The sequence below is a fragment of the Dermacentor silvarum genome, chromosome 7 (assembly GCF_013339745.2).
Source record: "Dermacentor silvarum isolate Dsil-2018 chromosome 7, BIME_Dsil_1.4, whole genome shotgun sequence".
Taxonomy (NCBI): domain Eukaryota; kingdom Metazoa; phylum Arthropoda; class Arachnida; order Ixodida; family Ixodidae; genus Dermacentor; species Dermacentor silvarum.
Genome location: NC_051160.1, coordinates 25,454,104 through 25,470,796, shown reverse-complemented (window position 1 = coordinate 25,470,796; position 16,693 = coordinate 25,454,104). Strand labels below are relative to the sequence as shown.

Below are 16,693 nucleotides of genomic sequence, written 5' to 3'. Positions count from 1 at the left end.
ACACAAAAACCGTTTTAGCAAGAGGAACACTACGATCGCAATTAATTGAGTCGAATAAGCTTTGTCGTGACTGATGAAATTACATTGAATGAAGCGTGCACAGTGGTGATAGCTCTTAGAAGAAACCGGAGGCTGCTATGGTGGTTCTTGAGGACGTGCACTGGGGCACAGATAGAACCTGGGCATGCATATAGTGCGACGAACAGTGCAAAAAAAAAAAAGAATTAACAGCTTCCTTTGTTTTGTTACTCATAGTGGCGAATTTAGCGACTGAGTATACGAACTTTCATTTTCACCTAGGCGCGCGAGTTTTGTAGCAACATTCATTCGCACATGCTGGCAATATACACTTGGTTAAAGGCGCGGCATGCACACTCACCTGAACCACCCAGTGAACCGGACACTGAGCCGCCAACTCCGCCAGCACCGTTGAAGCCATTGGTGCCATAACCTGATGCAGTTAAAAAACGAAAAGAAAAAAACGAATGTGCTCTATACATGTTGCATACCTATATTATTGCCCTTTAATCTAAATGGGTACGCTCTGAAGCAACTGAAGAACCTTAAATATAATTGGTATCGGAGAAATATAATAAACTGGCGTACTGACAATACTAGTATGCGAGAGAATTGTTGGTCGCGCTCAATAGCACTTGATTTGTACGAAACGTTGCTATGGTCGCTTCTGTTAAAGTGGATTCTACCACAAGTATACGTGGACAAAACAGGAAACAGAAAGTAAACAAGGAAAATGCAGGGTGTTGCACGAAATCCAGTCAAGATTTCTTAAAATTAGTGTAGATGAGGTAATTAAATAATTTACTCTGTAGTATTGCTTTTGCCACAGGGGCATACATTTGAAAGTAACTCGCGGTAGAATTTGGCCAAATAATTAAGAAAATTAAGCTTAATGACTCCCACGGTAACCGAACAGTGGAATGATTGCAATGGAAGACTTCAAAGCCATCATTCCAGGTGCCCATAAACATTCCTAGACATGCAGAATGTACATGCTGCTAATTTTTTTTTTTTCACTGGAAGGAGTTGCAACCAGTATCAAACAGAAGTGCTGGGGAGCGGAACTGTCACGCCCTTATTAGATGCACGTGAGTGAAGTGATGCATGGAGCATAGCCTTCAATTAGCAGCAGTGCTATTATGCGAATAGCCTTTTTATGTGCTTTTATACAAGCAAAGTGTCATGATTTTGTTTCTTTAAACATAGACAGGCTGCATTCACCTGAGCCACTGGAAGATCCAGAGGCCCCTCCAGAAGAGCCACCATAGCCTGAAACAGGAAAAGAGGAAAAGGAAATTGTTAGCTGCAAATATAGAGAACGCTTGAGTATGCTTGCTGAGATAATCGCGAAGAAGAGAACCAAAGATGCGGCTGGGAAAGTAACCACAAAGGAGTCTGGTTTGCTAGACTGCACGGGGACGAACGGCAAATTGATTTGAAGAGATAAGAAGAAAGAAAGATGAGGTGCGAAACGGAGATCGGCACGCCAATTTCTGAGGCAAAACACGTCACCATCAGAACCTATCTCGCAAACCCGTAGACCGGAGCAAGCGAACTAGCGCTCGGGCAGCCTCTAGCGCATACGTCCGGTGTGACCCTTGTCCAAGTATCTATTGGTCTGACAGTAGCTGGCTGTCCGGTGAATCTAGCGCGGTGCACAGCACCTCCCTCTCTATAATGTAACGTGTGTAGATGTAGAGAGCTTCATTCCTGAGCAGCCCAATTGCGGTAGGTAGATCGTGAAGTGAGAAGGCTGTGAATGTAGGCGGCTGTTGGTGGACTTTGTTGTGTCCCACAATGGACGTATTTGTCGGCGTGATTGTTTCAACTGACACCGCAGTGTGGCAGCAGCCATTGAAAAATTATATCATGTCTTTGTTGCATTGCTGGATGGTGTAACTGCCTTATCTATAAAACAAGTTGTTTATGACAGCCGCAGTGGACTTTGAATGGTTCGAGATGGGGTAAAAGATGGTCATTAGGAGTCACAACATTTGTAATGATATTTTGTTGCTGGAGTAAAGGGAATGAAGGCGAGTAAGTGTAGGACCCAGGGTAAAGTTGGGAACAGCGGTGACAGCGTAAGTCGTATGGGGGAAGTGGTTATAGCGTGTGAAGACGCCGAATTCCCCTCAACGTTAAACATAAGTGCATATGCTAATGAACAATAAAAGTAAAGATCTTTGCTTCCTCTCAATTTGATTTTCTTATAACTCCTTCTAGAATGTTTCTTTTCTCTTTAATTTTCTTTGATCTTCTTTCTGATGCTCAAAACTTCTCGACCTTGTACCGCTACCTAGGCGTATGCCTGTAAGGGATCTGGTCGTATCAATTTCTTCCGTATTTTTTTTCCCGACAATAATCTAAATGTCACTTGCTTATCTGGACTGCTGACCAGTTGATGCTTCCGTCCACTTTAAGTCCAAGTGCTTGTGGAAGTTGTACGTTACCTACGGTTCTCGCTGGGTAAATCCCGTCGCATTCCATTAGGATGAGCTGAGTGATCTCTGGATCTTTACTGCAGCATACACATGCCTCATCTAGTTCCGAGTATTTGTTCCGGTATGTTTTGGTCCTTAGGCAACCGGCTCGAGCCTGAAATAGCAAGGCACTGCCCTTTGTGTTATCGTACATGTTTTCCCTTCTAATTTCTTTCTTCTCATTCTTGTAAATCAGCATGGTGTTTTTTGTTTCCATTCTTTGCATTCAATTCACTGTCTCTATTTCTCTGACTTTCTTTCTGATGACTCCTGATTGTCTATTTACAATTTCAATTAACCTGTACTTGGTTGCCAACTTCCTTGACCTCTTCCTCCATTCTGTGTCCACGCTTTTCAGATACAGATACTTGTGCACTTTAGCCGCCCATTATTCATCGATGTTCCTGAGTATTTCTTCAAAACTAATTTTGCTCTGTGCTTCTCGGACTTCAAAAGACGCCCAACCCATGTCACCCTGCACTGCCTCATTTGTGGTTTTACCGTGGGCTCCCAAAGCCAACCGGTCTACTGATCTTCCAGCCCCGACAAGATGTCCGATTTTAAGCACTGAATGACATTTGCGAACGTTAGAGCGCTGGCACTATTACTCTTTTCGAGATTCAAGGCACCACCTCAAATTTATTGTGGCCTCAACGTGCTTTATGTTTCATTATTGGGGCATGCCGCTTCCCCTTTATTTTCAGGTTATCTTGGTGGGTGCTTGAGTAAGTCTTTCCTTCGCTTATGTATACGCCGTGGTATTTATATTGCATGACTATGGGTATGACGCCGTTGAATATACACCACGTAATTATTCGTTTCTTCATTAAAGATTATAATTCGCGATCTCTCTGTGCTAAATTTAAGGCCTAGATTTGTCGCTGCGTTGCCACACATATTCGTAAGTGTCTCTAAATCGCTTGCATTGCCCGCTGATAGCAATATGTCGTCCACATACATCAGTGAGAGGACCTTCTGTTGCACCATTTGTTCAATACGCATGTATGATAAATCAACCTCAAATGCAATGTTTTCCAGTCATCTTTCTATGCCTTTAACGCAAAGCGTGAACAACAATGCAGACAGAGGACATCCTTGCTTCAGTCCTTGGTGAATTTCCACCACTTCATTACATTTCCTGGACACGCTGCAGTGCCAAGAAATCTCCGCGTGGACTCGGAGGTGAGAAGCGTGGCTCGCCGGTGCCTGCGAATCCTGAGAATTGTTACCTCGCCTACCGCACATTCAGTGGCACAAATTTAGTCATCGAAGTTTAGGAGAGCTTTGCTGAAGAGCTGCCCCTATCCAGTGAATTCATGGAGCAGCTCGGTAAAGAGTTGGCGCGGAAGGCGTTACATACCCGATACATTTGTGGCGTAGCCTGCTAATGCGTCGGGTTGCTGTCCTTGAGGAACCCTAATTGTGACGTGGTTTCGATTTCGCTGAGCGTCGGAGAAACTTGAGGGATGTTTTTTTTGTCATAGTATAGAGTGGCCCATAACCAGTGCGACAAGTCGGTGTCAAGGAGTTTCATTGAGCCGCGGTACCTACCCAGCCCCGCATCTACAGTGACCCATGTCGGCCTGAATGAGGTTAGTTGAAGAACGGCACATACGTACACATTGCCACATAAGCAGGGACCCAAGTTCGTCCGATGGTTGGTTTCGCACCCTGTTCTCTCTGCAGCACAACAGCCCGATGCGTTACCCATTTGACCTAGGAGTACCCAGTGACCCAAGTAGGCGGGAAATGATTAGATAAAACATAGATAATTGGCCCCGGAAAGTGCGTTAAGCACCCTAAGAATGCTTTACAAATGGACTTTAAGTGACAGCGTTAGTACAACCGTTTCGAATATTTTTGACTATTCTATATACTTCAATTTTAAAGCGAAAGCTTTACTAACCTAGTCGAGTCGAGTTTCGATGTCAGCCCGCAATTTGACCTTCATTTGACCGCAGCTACGCTGTAGCCTTGGACAATGCATCACGTGACTCGCCGCACCGAGCTGCGCCGCCGCCGCCACCACCGGCTTGGCGCATGCGCTCTCCGCAGCTGGGTCGCCGCCTGACCACTTGACTCGCCGCGCGCCTGGCTAAGAGGAGCGCCGCGATCGCCTAGTCAGTGCGAGCTTGGCCATGGATGAGAGCGAAGCCGGGCCGTCTTCTCTGAGCGTTGCGTGGGAGCGGGAGGCTTTGAGCCGTCGTCGGGAAGCGGCGTCTGACCACCGCGCAGGTCTCTCCCGGCGAGCTGCTTTATTGGAGAGGGTCCGGAATGCCAAGCGCGCGGAGCTAGCGTCGAAGACTGAGGCCGTTTGGCTCGCAAAACGCCGGAAGCGGAACCACAACTGTAGACAAAAGCAGGCTTTTGCAACTGTAGGCAAAAGCAACTGTAGACAAAAGCAGCCACCGACCTAGGCACAGCCGTCATACCTGGCCTAACGATGAGTGTATAGCTAAGTATAATAATTACAGCTAAATCAAAGGTTAACCAAGTGAAACTAAACTTAAGCAGGCTAAACCAAGCTTTCGCTTTGCATATCCAGGGTTGCTAAGCCGCAGCCATTTTTTAATTGTTCTCCTCTGGCCCAATCTAATATTGTGGTCGCCCGATTCAGAGCTGTGGCTACACCCCGAGAACGATGGATGCCGCAACAATCATAGTTTAAATTCATGGAAGGATGTACTAGTCAGGACTGGACGTGTGGAAGCTGGCAAGCGCTGTACTTTACTTGTCAGATCAACATGCTTAGTTTTCTGACTTATCTATGCTGAAATTTATCTAGGAGTAGGAGCTTTAACTTGCATTATCACTTCAAGAGTGTAGATTTTATAGTAGTGTTCGGTCGAATATACAACACGGCTCTTATTATTGAAAAGACGACATATGCACTCACCGGAGTCACTCGAAGATCCCGAAGCTTCATTAGCAGATCCACCCAAGCCTGAAAAAATAATGTTTTTTACCATATTTTCTGTATAGATGTTGAGATTTACGAGTAGTACATAAAGGACCTTTGTGACCTAAATATCAACCTTAATGTTCTTAACTGGACTGAAGCATTGCTGATCAATCTTTTCCAACCTGTCCTTGTCAATAAGAATATTTCTACCCTCTCCCAGTAACGTCCAGTGTCCTCCAGAGGTCAGTTGTTGTTCCTAGTGTACATGAACGACTTACCTTTACTTAACCCTAGCAAATCTAAGTCAGTATCTTTTTCGCGTTGTCGTGGTCGCCAAAATTTCTCTTACACAGTCGGTAACGTCAATGTGGAAGCTTTAGAATCCTTTAAGTACTTAGTAGTGAACTTGTAAAACGATTTAACCCATGGTTTAATCATGTCACTAACATAGTAGCTTCTGCAAACAAAACACTCGGTTTTCTAAAACGTTTTTTACGTCATGCACCTCGTTACTTGAAGTTGCTGGCTTATAAATCCATTATCAGATAACAGCTAGAATACGCCGCTGCCTTTTGGAGTCCCAATCAAATATATGTTATAAATAGCCTTGAAGCAGTACAGAATCGTGCGGCCCGGCTTATTCATTCGTCCTATTCGTACCATACTAGCGCATTCTCCTTAAAAGCAGAATTAGCCCTATCCAGGCTTGCCCATCAACACCAAATTGCATCTTAAGCCCTGTTCCATAAGTTTTTTACCGCGCCTGTGAGCGTGAAAGCTTTATGACCCCACCAGTGCGCATATCTCATCGCACCAGCCATGCCCTTCAAGCCGCCCGGCCACGCACCCGTGCTGATACATTTTCTGCCGCCTTCTTTCAAAGTGCAACCTCAGATTGGAACGACCTTTCCCCCAGGCTTTCGGATATCACTTGCCCACCACCTTTTTTAGGAATGTAATAGATTCCCGGTCACGTTAATAACATGTGGTTAACAAAGGTAATTATTTCTGTATATGCACCCTTTATGTAATACCCCCTAGAGGGATCCTTAAATTATAAAGTGAAGCGAAGGGTCTGATAAAGTGCGCGTACTAAAAACAATATTTCATTTTCAAACACAGGGTGCAAGACGAGTCGACATAATCGTATGTGCTTGAGATGTACCAGTGGTGCAAAGTGTGGTTCCAGTTTACGTGAACTAAATCTCAGCCAAGACCAGTAAACTTACGTGTTGCTGATGAACAAGGGAAAAAATTACGGCACAAACCATGCTGCATGATTATCTTAGTCAATACGAAGCATTTATCGCCTGTGCACGTGGCGCAGCAGCAGGAACGATCGTTGCCTTGAGTTGAGAAAGCAGTACTTACCTGAGCTTCCCGAGGTACCCGATCCTGTTCCAGCAGAGCCACTGTGGCCTGAAATAAAGCACATACATTTGGATAGCGTACATTCAGTCATGCACGTTAACGGTAATTGCCACAACTGAGTAGATACTTAAAGGTGGAAGTAGTAAATAAATTAGAGAATACTTCGTCACTAAAATCTATTATAATAGGAAAATTGCCTTATCACGGCCACTGATAAACGCCAACTTACGAGACTCGATTATGGTATTTTAGGCGTATGATCTGCTCAATGAAAAATGCTGGCACGAATAGGGCTAGCGCCTAAAGATGGAGGCGAGAGGGAAAGGCCCTGAAAGTAAATAGTGTTGGCAGTAAAAAAATATACAATGCCCCTTTGCTTTAGAAAGCGCAGAAACATCGTATTCTTCGTCACACAGACCATAGAGTTTAAGCTACATAATCGACTTTCGTAAGTTCGCATACTGAGCGGCGGATACGGCAGAACTACGGCATGTGCGCTGTTATCGCCTATGCGTTGATCACAAATGGCATCAGCGCCTTTTTGCGCAGAGCATGTTTCCGCCATGCAATAATTAGGGATAGCTTTAGGGACTAGTTACCGCCTAATGAGACAGAGATACAAAAATGACGATTATTGCGAGTTAAAGGCGTGCATCTAAATTCAGGAAAGGAGAATAAGTTACCGGGAAACTTGAGCACTTTCTTCTCGCGAGCAAATGTAGCCCAAGTGCACGATGTGTTCCGACAATGAAAACAAATTTTCTAGCGCTTGCACGCCTGTCCCCACTTAGTACCCACTCCACAACACTATTCTCGCATTAAGTGTTGAAACGTTTAGATAGATGGCAGAACCAACCAAATGAGATTAGGGCCACCATTTGGCGCTGGATGAGAAGCGCTCTCGCGCACATGACGAAATAACACGTATATGTCGCACTGTCCTGAACACGGTAAAATCGATTTTGAAGCATAAGTTTCATTGGACAAATGTTATAGCGATATTTAATTAAATGGCTGGAAGTATTTCTCGCCTTAGGCGCAGAGATCAGTGCTCACCTGAGCTGCCCCAGGTAGCCGACCCTACTCCAGCAGAGCCACTGTGGCCTGGAAATATAGGAAAGACAAATTTACCGTGCTTTAGATATTCCGTGAATTTGAAAGGTAGAGATACGCCAGGCAAAAAAAAAAAAAAAAGCGTACGGAGGTAGACCAGGTAGGCATCATGTGACCCTACGGTGGGTGTAAAAAAAAAAAAAAAAAAGAAATCCGAGGAGACCTAAGCAATTCTTATGAGTTGTGCCTGGCGGTGCCTCGCGACAAAGGATGCTTAAAACAGAAAGAGTACAGTTATCTTGTTAATCTATTGCCCATATTAAATCATTTGTGCCGGCGAGCTTCGGCATGGCTAACGAGGCATAAAAATGATAGCGCATTGAAAGGATTAGGGGAAATAAGTCGATGTCTATTAAGCACTCGCTCAGCGGCAAAAGCAGGGTGCAGAATAAAGGAACTGGGTCGCTTGATGTTGGAAATTCGGCTACAGAGGTTCAGGTGTCAATTTTCTGGGGAAAGCCCGTCAAATGTGGAAGTTATGTACGATATTGTTTGTACAAGATTGTTGCAATACTTTAGCATTAAAGAAATAGCCTATGTATTAATATATATGTGCTATTTTTAATGGTAGCGCATACAAATAATATTGTACATAAACTTCCAAATTTGAATAGCTTTTCCCAAACAATTCACAAGGACACCTGTACCTCCGTGGCCAACTTTTCTACATCAAGCGACCCAGTTCCTTTATTCTGCACCCTATACCATTGCCACTAAAGAGAGTGCTCATTAGCTGTCCATGAATTTCCCCTCATATATTGTTACGGGGAGAAACGAAGCTTGAGAATATATTTAAAATGTATATACAACGAGCCGAAGACATGCAATCATACAAATTGAAGCCCATGTGCGCGACTATCGGCGATCGTCGTCATCGTCAATCCTGTCATCATCGTTCGCTACCGCAGGGCCTCGTAGCAATCTCTCTCTCTCTCTCTCTCTCTCTCTATATATATATATATATATATATATATATATTATGGTGTGTGCGTGTGGTCCAACGCTCGGTGACCTCTCCTTACAGATGTACTTCGGTCCACTAAGAGGATGTCTGTCGAGTGAGAACTGGAACAACACTTTACAACGCGGTGATCGAACGCTATTTAAATCATTGATCGGGGACCTCAAAGACGTGCGACGTAATGCAAGCGCATTTCTATCGCTTTGCCGGCAAGTCACCACTGAAGTTTTCTTTCTTGCTTCTGAATACATTGGATAGCAAGGTAATGGTGAAGTTCGAGCTTAACATTTCGTCACCTCTTGAAGTGCCTTTATTTTATAGACGTATTAACGGAAATAAAGCATCTAGCTTTGCATTCTTTATGCGCGGAATGCCGCACTCACCTGAGCTGCTCGCAGAACCCGAAGTTCCTCCAAGAGATACACCGTAGCCTGCGGCAGGGAAAGAAAATTGTTCGCATGCTGCACATACCGCAAATAAAGCATCTGTCAGCGCTGTGTCTGTGGCTATTTTCATCGGGTCTACCGTCGTTATGGGTTGTTTTAAAATCGGAAATAATGAAGCATACCTGTTAAGGAATATGCTAGTTTCGAGATGTGCTGATATGTTGGTGAGAGCTGTTTAGGCAGTTAGGTTTAAATGGGGCCAAACTAGAGGAGATGGAAGCGGTATGTCACCGGCTACTTCATTTCACTTATAAGATAAAAGATAACTTTGCGTTAAAACATGACGAAATTTTTCGAATTATTTTTTTTGCGCGAGCGTGGCAACAACCTCCGATGTCGTTAGCAACAAAGCGATGCGGCCAAATAAAGCGCATTGTTGAGGCAACCAGTTTGCGTCATTGCAGTCTTGTGTTCTTCGTCTTGCGTAACCATATTAACCAAAGAAGACGGCAAATTTCTGGGGGTTATACTAGACAGACAAATTTCTTGGAATGCTCACATTAAAGCACTCGAAGAAAAAATAAACTCAACAATAAATGTTCTTCGCCGCGTAGCAGGCACGACATGGGGAGGGTCGGTTTCTTCTCTACTGAAAGTACATAATGCACTTATAAAGCAAAAAATAGCTTATTCTTCACCTGTTCTGCATGGAATCTCCCGTTCATCTGAAGAGCGACTTCAACGGTTAATAGCTAGGAGCCTTAGGAGTATGCTTAGGTGTTCCCCGAGCAACCTCAAGTTCCTTAGTAATTGCCGAGGCACGTCATCCTCCATTCCCAATTATGAGGACGGTTGAAACCTGTCGGACACTACTTTCGCGTTTCAGTGCAGCACAAAAGGCACCCACTAGCAATTACACTTATTGAGAGAGACAGGGCGAACATCAATACTGTGATTCAGGTGCAAAAAAATCTACTACCACACAACGAATTTTGGATCTCAGATATTTCCTACCCTCCATGGCGACATGTCGCCCCAAAAATTGAACTTTCGGTTGACGGAATTATTCGCAAACGAGACATGTTTATGCCAGCATCCCAACAACTGGCGCTGTACCAGATATACTTTCGGTACCCTGGATATATTCCAGCGTATACAGACGGTTCTTGTCAAACAAATTCTTCTACAGCTGCCTTTGTCCTTCCAGAATGGAACCGAATACAGACGTTTAAACTTTCTCACACGACATCATCAACTACAGCAGAGCTTTTTGCTATATTGTCTGTGTTAAGATATATAAATTCAACGCAAAAAGAGCGCAAAAAGGGAACCAATGGGTCATCCTTTGTGACTCACAAGCAGCTTTGTCGTCACTTCGTGGTGGCATCAGCAATTCCCAAAACACGGCGTTAGTTTATGATACACTAAAGGAGCTCACAAAGGCAAGTGAAAAAACTCGCACAATAATGTTCCAATGGATACCTGGCCAATGCAATATCCCTGGGAATGTTGCAGCAGACATGGCTGCTAGACAAGCGCATATTAATACCGCCACACACGGTCTCCCTCTAACGCAAGGAGAATTGCGGCACATACTAAGACAGACCTCAGTCCGTGGTTGCAAAGCGACATGGTGTGATCAGAACTCGAAATCTTCAGATTTATTTCACATTGACCCTGCACTTCAATTCAAAATACCGTCCACATTAAATACAACCAGAGCCTTTGAAACACTCATTCGCCGTCTGCGGCTCGGTACCGCGTACACAAAACATTTTCTACAGAAAATTTCAAGAGCTGATAGTCCGGAATGTACTTGTGGCCACGCGGATGAGGATGTGCAGCGTCTTCTGTTAGAATGTCCGCGACACGATACACACAGAAAATGTTTAGCACGTTATTTAGAGACATTAGACCACAGGCCCTTCAGCCTCAGGAAGATATTAGGTCCTTGGCCAGCATATTCGTTGCAAAGACGAGCGTTAATGGCCCTCCAAAGATTTCTAGAAGCGAGCAATATTCTCGGAAACTATTGAAAAGAGTGTTTATCTGTGATAAACTCACTCTATGGTCAATTCACACCTGGGCTCATGTACTTTCCTTTGAATCGAATCCATGCTATCTTATGTGCCGTGATTTTAGTATAATTACGTGACCGGACTTTGTGTTTACTTTAGTGCAGCTATGTGACCTGAACTTTGTGTGCCCTTTTTCTGAGCGGACTTTCAGTTTTAGTGTGACATTAGTGTACTTATGTGACTGGATTTTGTGTTTAACTTAATGCGCCTTTGTGACTGAACCTTGTGTTGGTGTGTTTCTGATTTGACTTTCAGTATTAGTGTGGTATTAGTGCACTTATGTGATTGGACTTTGTGTTATTGTGATTTGGAGTTGACATTTAATTTTAATGCGTGTAGGTTCATTCTTTTTTTTTCTTTCATACCTCTATGTGAAAAGGAGTAGCCGGAGCCAATTAAAGGCGTCAACATCTCCTAAATACCATATCATAAAGTCAGCGAGGATTGCTTCCTGTTTCCACCGGCCTGCGCACCATACATTGCATAGTGTGGTAGGGAGAAAAAATCATTTTTGTTTCGTTGCTGCTAGAAATGGTAAATTTCTGAAAAATGTAATGCGTTAAATTTGGCACTAGGAAGTTCTGTAGGCGCGTTGATTGTAATATTGTGTTATAAAGGCGTGTTAGTGATATTAGTGATTAGCGCTGATTTACGCAGTCCCAGATGTACTAACCTGAGCCACCCGAACCATCCAGCGATGCTCCACCACTGCCGCCATAATCTGTAATAAGTGCACATATGGTGAATAGTCAAGCATGCTATAGTTAATATATATTGGGACGTCGCTGCAGACATTCAGAAATTAAACTTTCTTTACCGCAATTGTTTAGTATCGAGGAAATATATGAAGCAGACGTGTGAGTCGCAGAAGTTGGTAAGAAAAAGGGGGCATAGTTGATAGCGTCTGCATATGTTCAGAGAAGGCGGCGATGGTGGTTTAAGATCACGGACGCTGCATTCCAGAAACCACCACCGAACCCCCGGTGGTGGTTTCGCCCGGCGCGATGGCCAAGTAGTGCGTTTGCTGCGCTGAGTTCACCCAATCGTCATAGACTAGCGTATGAGCCACAGCGTTCATAGCCGCGGCACTCTGCACGGCATCGTCAAGATCCTGACGTCAGGATCCTGGAAGATGTGGTTAAACGAGCGTCCGTCACATAGCGAGTCCAAAGGGCAACTGCTGATAACAGCGCTAGCGCGATCTATACGTTACGGGACAAAGGGGCACAACGACTGGTGGGACGTGCCGCCACCGAGCCACGCGACACTTGTCAAATAGGCATCAGCAGTGGCGATAGGTATAACACTGGGCCATCCATCATTGTTTTGACACCTGTGCTAAGGCATAACTGGCGGGAAAACGCCGTGCACATGGAGCCAAACCACCACGCACATGGAGCTGAAATTGTTGATCTACTCCCGGTCTATCTATCTACTTCAGTTGCCGGACGCGATCTCCTGGAACCTACCCTATAACAGCTTCACTGTAATATATTATTTGTTCAGGGAGGTAAATCAGCCAAGACCAGCCAAGTCTACGGTCTCGCAAGCGGTATTTTGTTTAGCGCTGGGCTGATGAAATATGCCAGTTACTGAAAGATGGGGTAAGGGTTCGGGGGTGGTAAAGGTCTGTTTTGTGATTTGTAGTGCCATATTAGAAGCTTGTCAACGGCGTCAAGCGTTAATGAATATTAAACATCCAAGAATCCGTGCTAACTTTGCTTATTCTATTTGGCAATTAACTGACAAATGCCGTGAGGTCAACAAGTACCACGGATTAAATAACTTCGACTTACGGAGGATGATGGAGATATTTCAACTCTATGGTCTGCGTGAACGATAGGGTTATACATACTTATGAAGGAGAGAGGACAGGTGAGATAAAAACATTTCGCTGTAAGAAAAAAATTTAATTTCGGCTTCATTGCATCGAAATCAAAACTTGTATTTAAAATGATTTAATCACCACTAGGAGTGAGCAAATAATAACAATGGGTACTTATCGGACTTGTAATGTTAATTTGGCTTAAGAAAAAAAAAAAAAAAACCTCACTTGAACCGCCCGAGGTACCCAATGCTCCTCCAAGAGAGCCACCGACACCTGAAAAATGGAAGACATTGTTGATCTTCTTCACTATTGTGTACATCAAGAATAGGTAGCATCTTGATAGTATATGCGCACACATCTGGAAATATTCCAAAGTTTGCTATCGCCATCAATGCTTTGCCTTCCGGGCAAAACTGCGACATTTTTGCTTTTGTATTCACCTTGCGCATTTTTGTATGTATACTCTTCGTTTCGAGATTCTTATTTTTGTAATTTCTTACTGATATTCCCCTGAGTCATAGTTTTATGTACGCGTGCGCCAGCCGTCAGACCTCATGGTTGTTCCTGGGCACGGTATATAATTGATTGATTGATTAATTATTATCTAGCTTAGAGTAACGCTGGAGATCAAGGCTTATGAGAGCGTCAGGTGGTCAGCGGTGGAGATCAGCAAGAATCAAAGTATTGGAGAAAAAAAACAGTGAAGTTGTGGACGGGATTGTCGGACGCTTATGTATAGTTACGAGATAAAGAGAATCCGCAATTGTGGTGTGAACACACATACGCTGCTAAAACTGGCTAGCTGACAATTCGTTGCCAGCTCGATTGAAAAGGTACGCCATTAGCTACCATGATCATTATAGCTATCATTACCATCATGGTTCGCGTTCTAGCTCGTGGTCACCCCAGTTCTGAAAGGTGTCTTAAGTTTCCTGCCTCTCATAAGAAGATTTCTAATGTACATGTTCACTCTAATCGATACCGCATGGAACTGTTCACTGTAGAAAAAAAATGGTTTCATTACATTTGGAAAACGGTGGTGTTCAACTTCATGAAACCCATTACAGTGAGTTCACGAATGCTATAGCGCCATTTATTTATTCGCAGCATCAACGATCGTTGCCTTGAGCGGAAAAAAATTCCCAGTATCGCCCACAAGGCCAAGCATCGTTTGTGGTAGCAAAGGATAGTAGCTTTATCGGCTGTACAAACTTGTAATATAGGCATACTAACTAAATTAACAAGCATGGGTAACGCGTGCAAGAGCGAACATGAACGCATCTTACTTGTTGACCGCGGAAACTCGCTGTCAAAACGCTGTAGTGAGTAAGCGCGGCAGCTGCAGCGAGCGAATTGACCTTCGTCCCGCCGCTCGCATCAGCGTGAACTAAGCCGCCAAAACACAGCGCAGGGAGGAAGGACTCTGTCCCCGCTGCAGATGGCTTTCAAGGTACAGCCGCCCGGGCGGGAGCGCGCAGCGTAGTCCCCGCCTTTAGTCCGGAGCCTTGCGGCCCGGCGGGCGTGCGCGGTCGCTCGCGTGGCCCGGAGTGAAAACGCGCCCCCACACCAACCCTATCCGTGCCTCCGGAGCGCTGCGCGCGACTGACAGACGGCGCGCTTCCTTCTCCCTCTCCGCTTTTGCGTGCGCGAGATTGAGCCGCGATCGCCGGCTTACCCTCGCACGCTTTCATTCGCACATGGAGTATTCGGTGCGCGGCGACGATTTCGTCGCCCGTGGACTTTATACGGAACCTCACGGCGATGACGATGGCGACGGCCTAAATGCACCTGGAGTGTGCATATAATTGCTATCGCAATAAAAGCAGTACATACCTGAGCTTCCCGAGGTACCCGATCCTGCTCCAGCAGAGCCAGCGTGGCCTGAAATAAAGAACACACATTTGATAGCATGCATTCAGTCATGCACAATAACGGTTATTTGCAGAACTGAGCAGACACTTGAAAGTTGAAGTAGTAAATAAATTAAATACAGGATACTTCGGTCATTAAATCTATTACAACAGGAAGATTGCCTCATCACGGCAACTGAGAAACGCTAATTTACGAAACTCGATTATGGCAGTTTATGCGTATAGATCTGGGCAATGAAAAATGCTGGCACAAATAGGGCTAGCGCGTAAAGATGGAGGTGAGAGGGAAAGGCATTGAAAATAAATAGCGTTGGCCGTAAAAAAATACAACGCCTCTTTGCTTTAGAAAGCACAGGAACATCGCACTCTTCGTCACACAGACCACAGAGTTTAAGCTACATAATCGACTTTCGTAAGTTACCATACTGAGTGGCGAATGATGCAAAAGTACTGTATGTGCGCTGTTCTCGCCTATGAGTTGAGCACCAATGGCATTAGCGCCTTTTTGCGCAGAGCATGTTTCCGCTATTCATTAATTAGGGATAGTTTTGGGGACTAGTTAGCGCCTAAAGATACAGAGATACAAAAATGACGATTATTGCGAGTTAAAGGTGTGGATCTAAATTCAGGAAAGGAGTATAACTTACCGGGAAACTTGAGCACTTTCTTCTCGCGAGCAAATGTAGCCGAAATGCACGAAGTGTTCCGATAATGAAAGTAATTTTTCTAGCTCGTGCACGCTTGTCTTCACTTAGTCCCCACTCCCCAAAATAGTTGTCGCATAAATTGTTGAAACCTTTAGATCCAAGGTAGCACCAAACAAATGATGTACGTGCCCCCACTTGGACATTTTCGCGCACATGGCAAAATAAGACGTATATGTCCCATTGTCATAAACAGGGTTAATTTGATTTTCATGCGTACGTTTCAGTGCATAAATATTGCAGCAGTATTTATTAACGGGGCTGGCCGTGTTTCTCGTGTTAAGCGGAGAGATCAGTAATCACCTGAGCTTCCGAAGGTACCCGACGCTTCTCCAGCAGAGCCACCGTGGCCTGAAATAGGAAAGAGAAATTTACTCTGCTTTACATATTCCCTGCATTTGAAAGAGAGAGATACACCAATCAGGAAAAAAAAAAGGCACGGGGGTAGACCAGGTAGGCATCATGTGACCCTACACTTGATGTGAAAAAAAAAAAAAAAATCCGAGGACACCTAAGCAAACCTTATGAGTTGTATTGTGCCTCGCGAAAAAAAGATGCTTAAAACAAAAATAGTGCGCCATTTAAGGCACACTGTCATGAATGCTGGGGATCTTGGGCACGATTCACGAGGCATAAAAATGATAGCGCATTGAAAGGATTAGGTGAAAAAATGTCACAGTTTCGCCCTAAGGGCGAAGCAATGAATGCGATGGCAACACAGCAATGTCATACGAAGTAAGGTGAGCGGCTTTGGTAGCTATATGAATTGTAGTAAACATGAGCTGATTAAGTAAGCAGGTGTGCTGCGGCGTAAGTAGACCGACATGAAGAGAGACTCGATGACCACGAGAAGGCGCGTGTGAAACGGTGGTGTTGATGAGAAGCGCTTCCCGTGGGCAGTGCGTGCGACAGGACACACCTGTAGCGCTGCACTGCCGACCCGGGCAGCATTACATGGGTAGCGTCCGTTGGAAAATGTGG

General features: G+C 44.6%; 1 protein-coding gene across 33 annotated transcripts in view; it reads right to left on the bottom strand.

The window, feature by feature from the left end:
* Nucleotides 1-16,693, bottom strand: part of LOC119457755 (uncharacterized) — an 81,581-nt gene that overhangs the window by 46,548 nt on the left and 18,340 nt on the right. For all 33 annotated transcript variants that reach the window (XM_049670408.1, XM_049670409.1, XM_049670416.1 and 30 more), the window contains exons 12-21: nucleotides 16,016-16,063; nucleotides 14,971-15,018; nucleotides 13,363-13,410; nucleotides 11,983-12,030; nucleotides 9,229-9,276; nucleotides 7,828-7,875; nucleotides 6,772-6,819; nucleotides 5,395-5,442; nucleotides 1,240-1,287; nucleotides 380-451 (exon numbers count right to left, since the gene is read on the bottom strand). In XM_049670408.1, coding sequence (XP_049526365.1) covers nucleotides 380-451; nucleotides 1,240-1,287; nucleotides 5,395-5,442; nucleotides 6,772-6,819; nucleotides 7,828-7,875; nucleotides 9,229-9,276; nucleotides 11,983-12,030; nucleotides 13,363-13,410; nucleotides 14,971-15,018; nucleotides 16,016-16,063 — 504 coding nt within the window. The remainder of the gene's footprint in view (nucleotides 1-379; nucleotides 452-1,239; nucleotides 1,288-5,394; nucleotides 5,443-6,771; nucleotides 6,820-7,827; nucleotides 7,876-9,228; nucleotides 9,277-11,982; nucleotides 12,031-13,362; nucleotides 13,411-14,970; nucleotides 15,019-16,015; nucleotides 16,064-16,693) is intronic.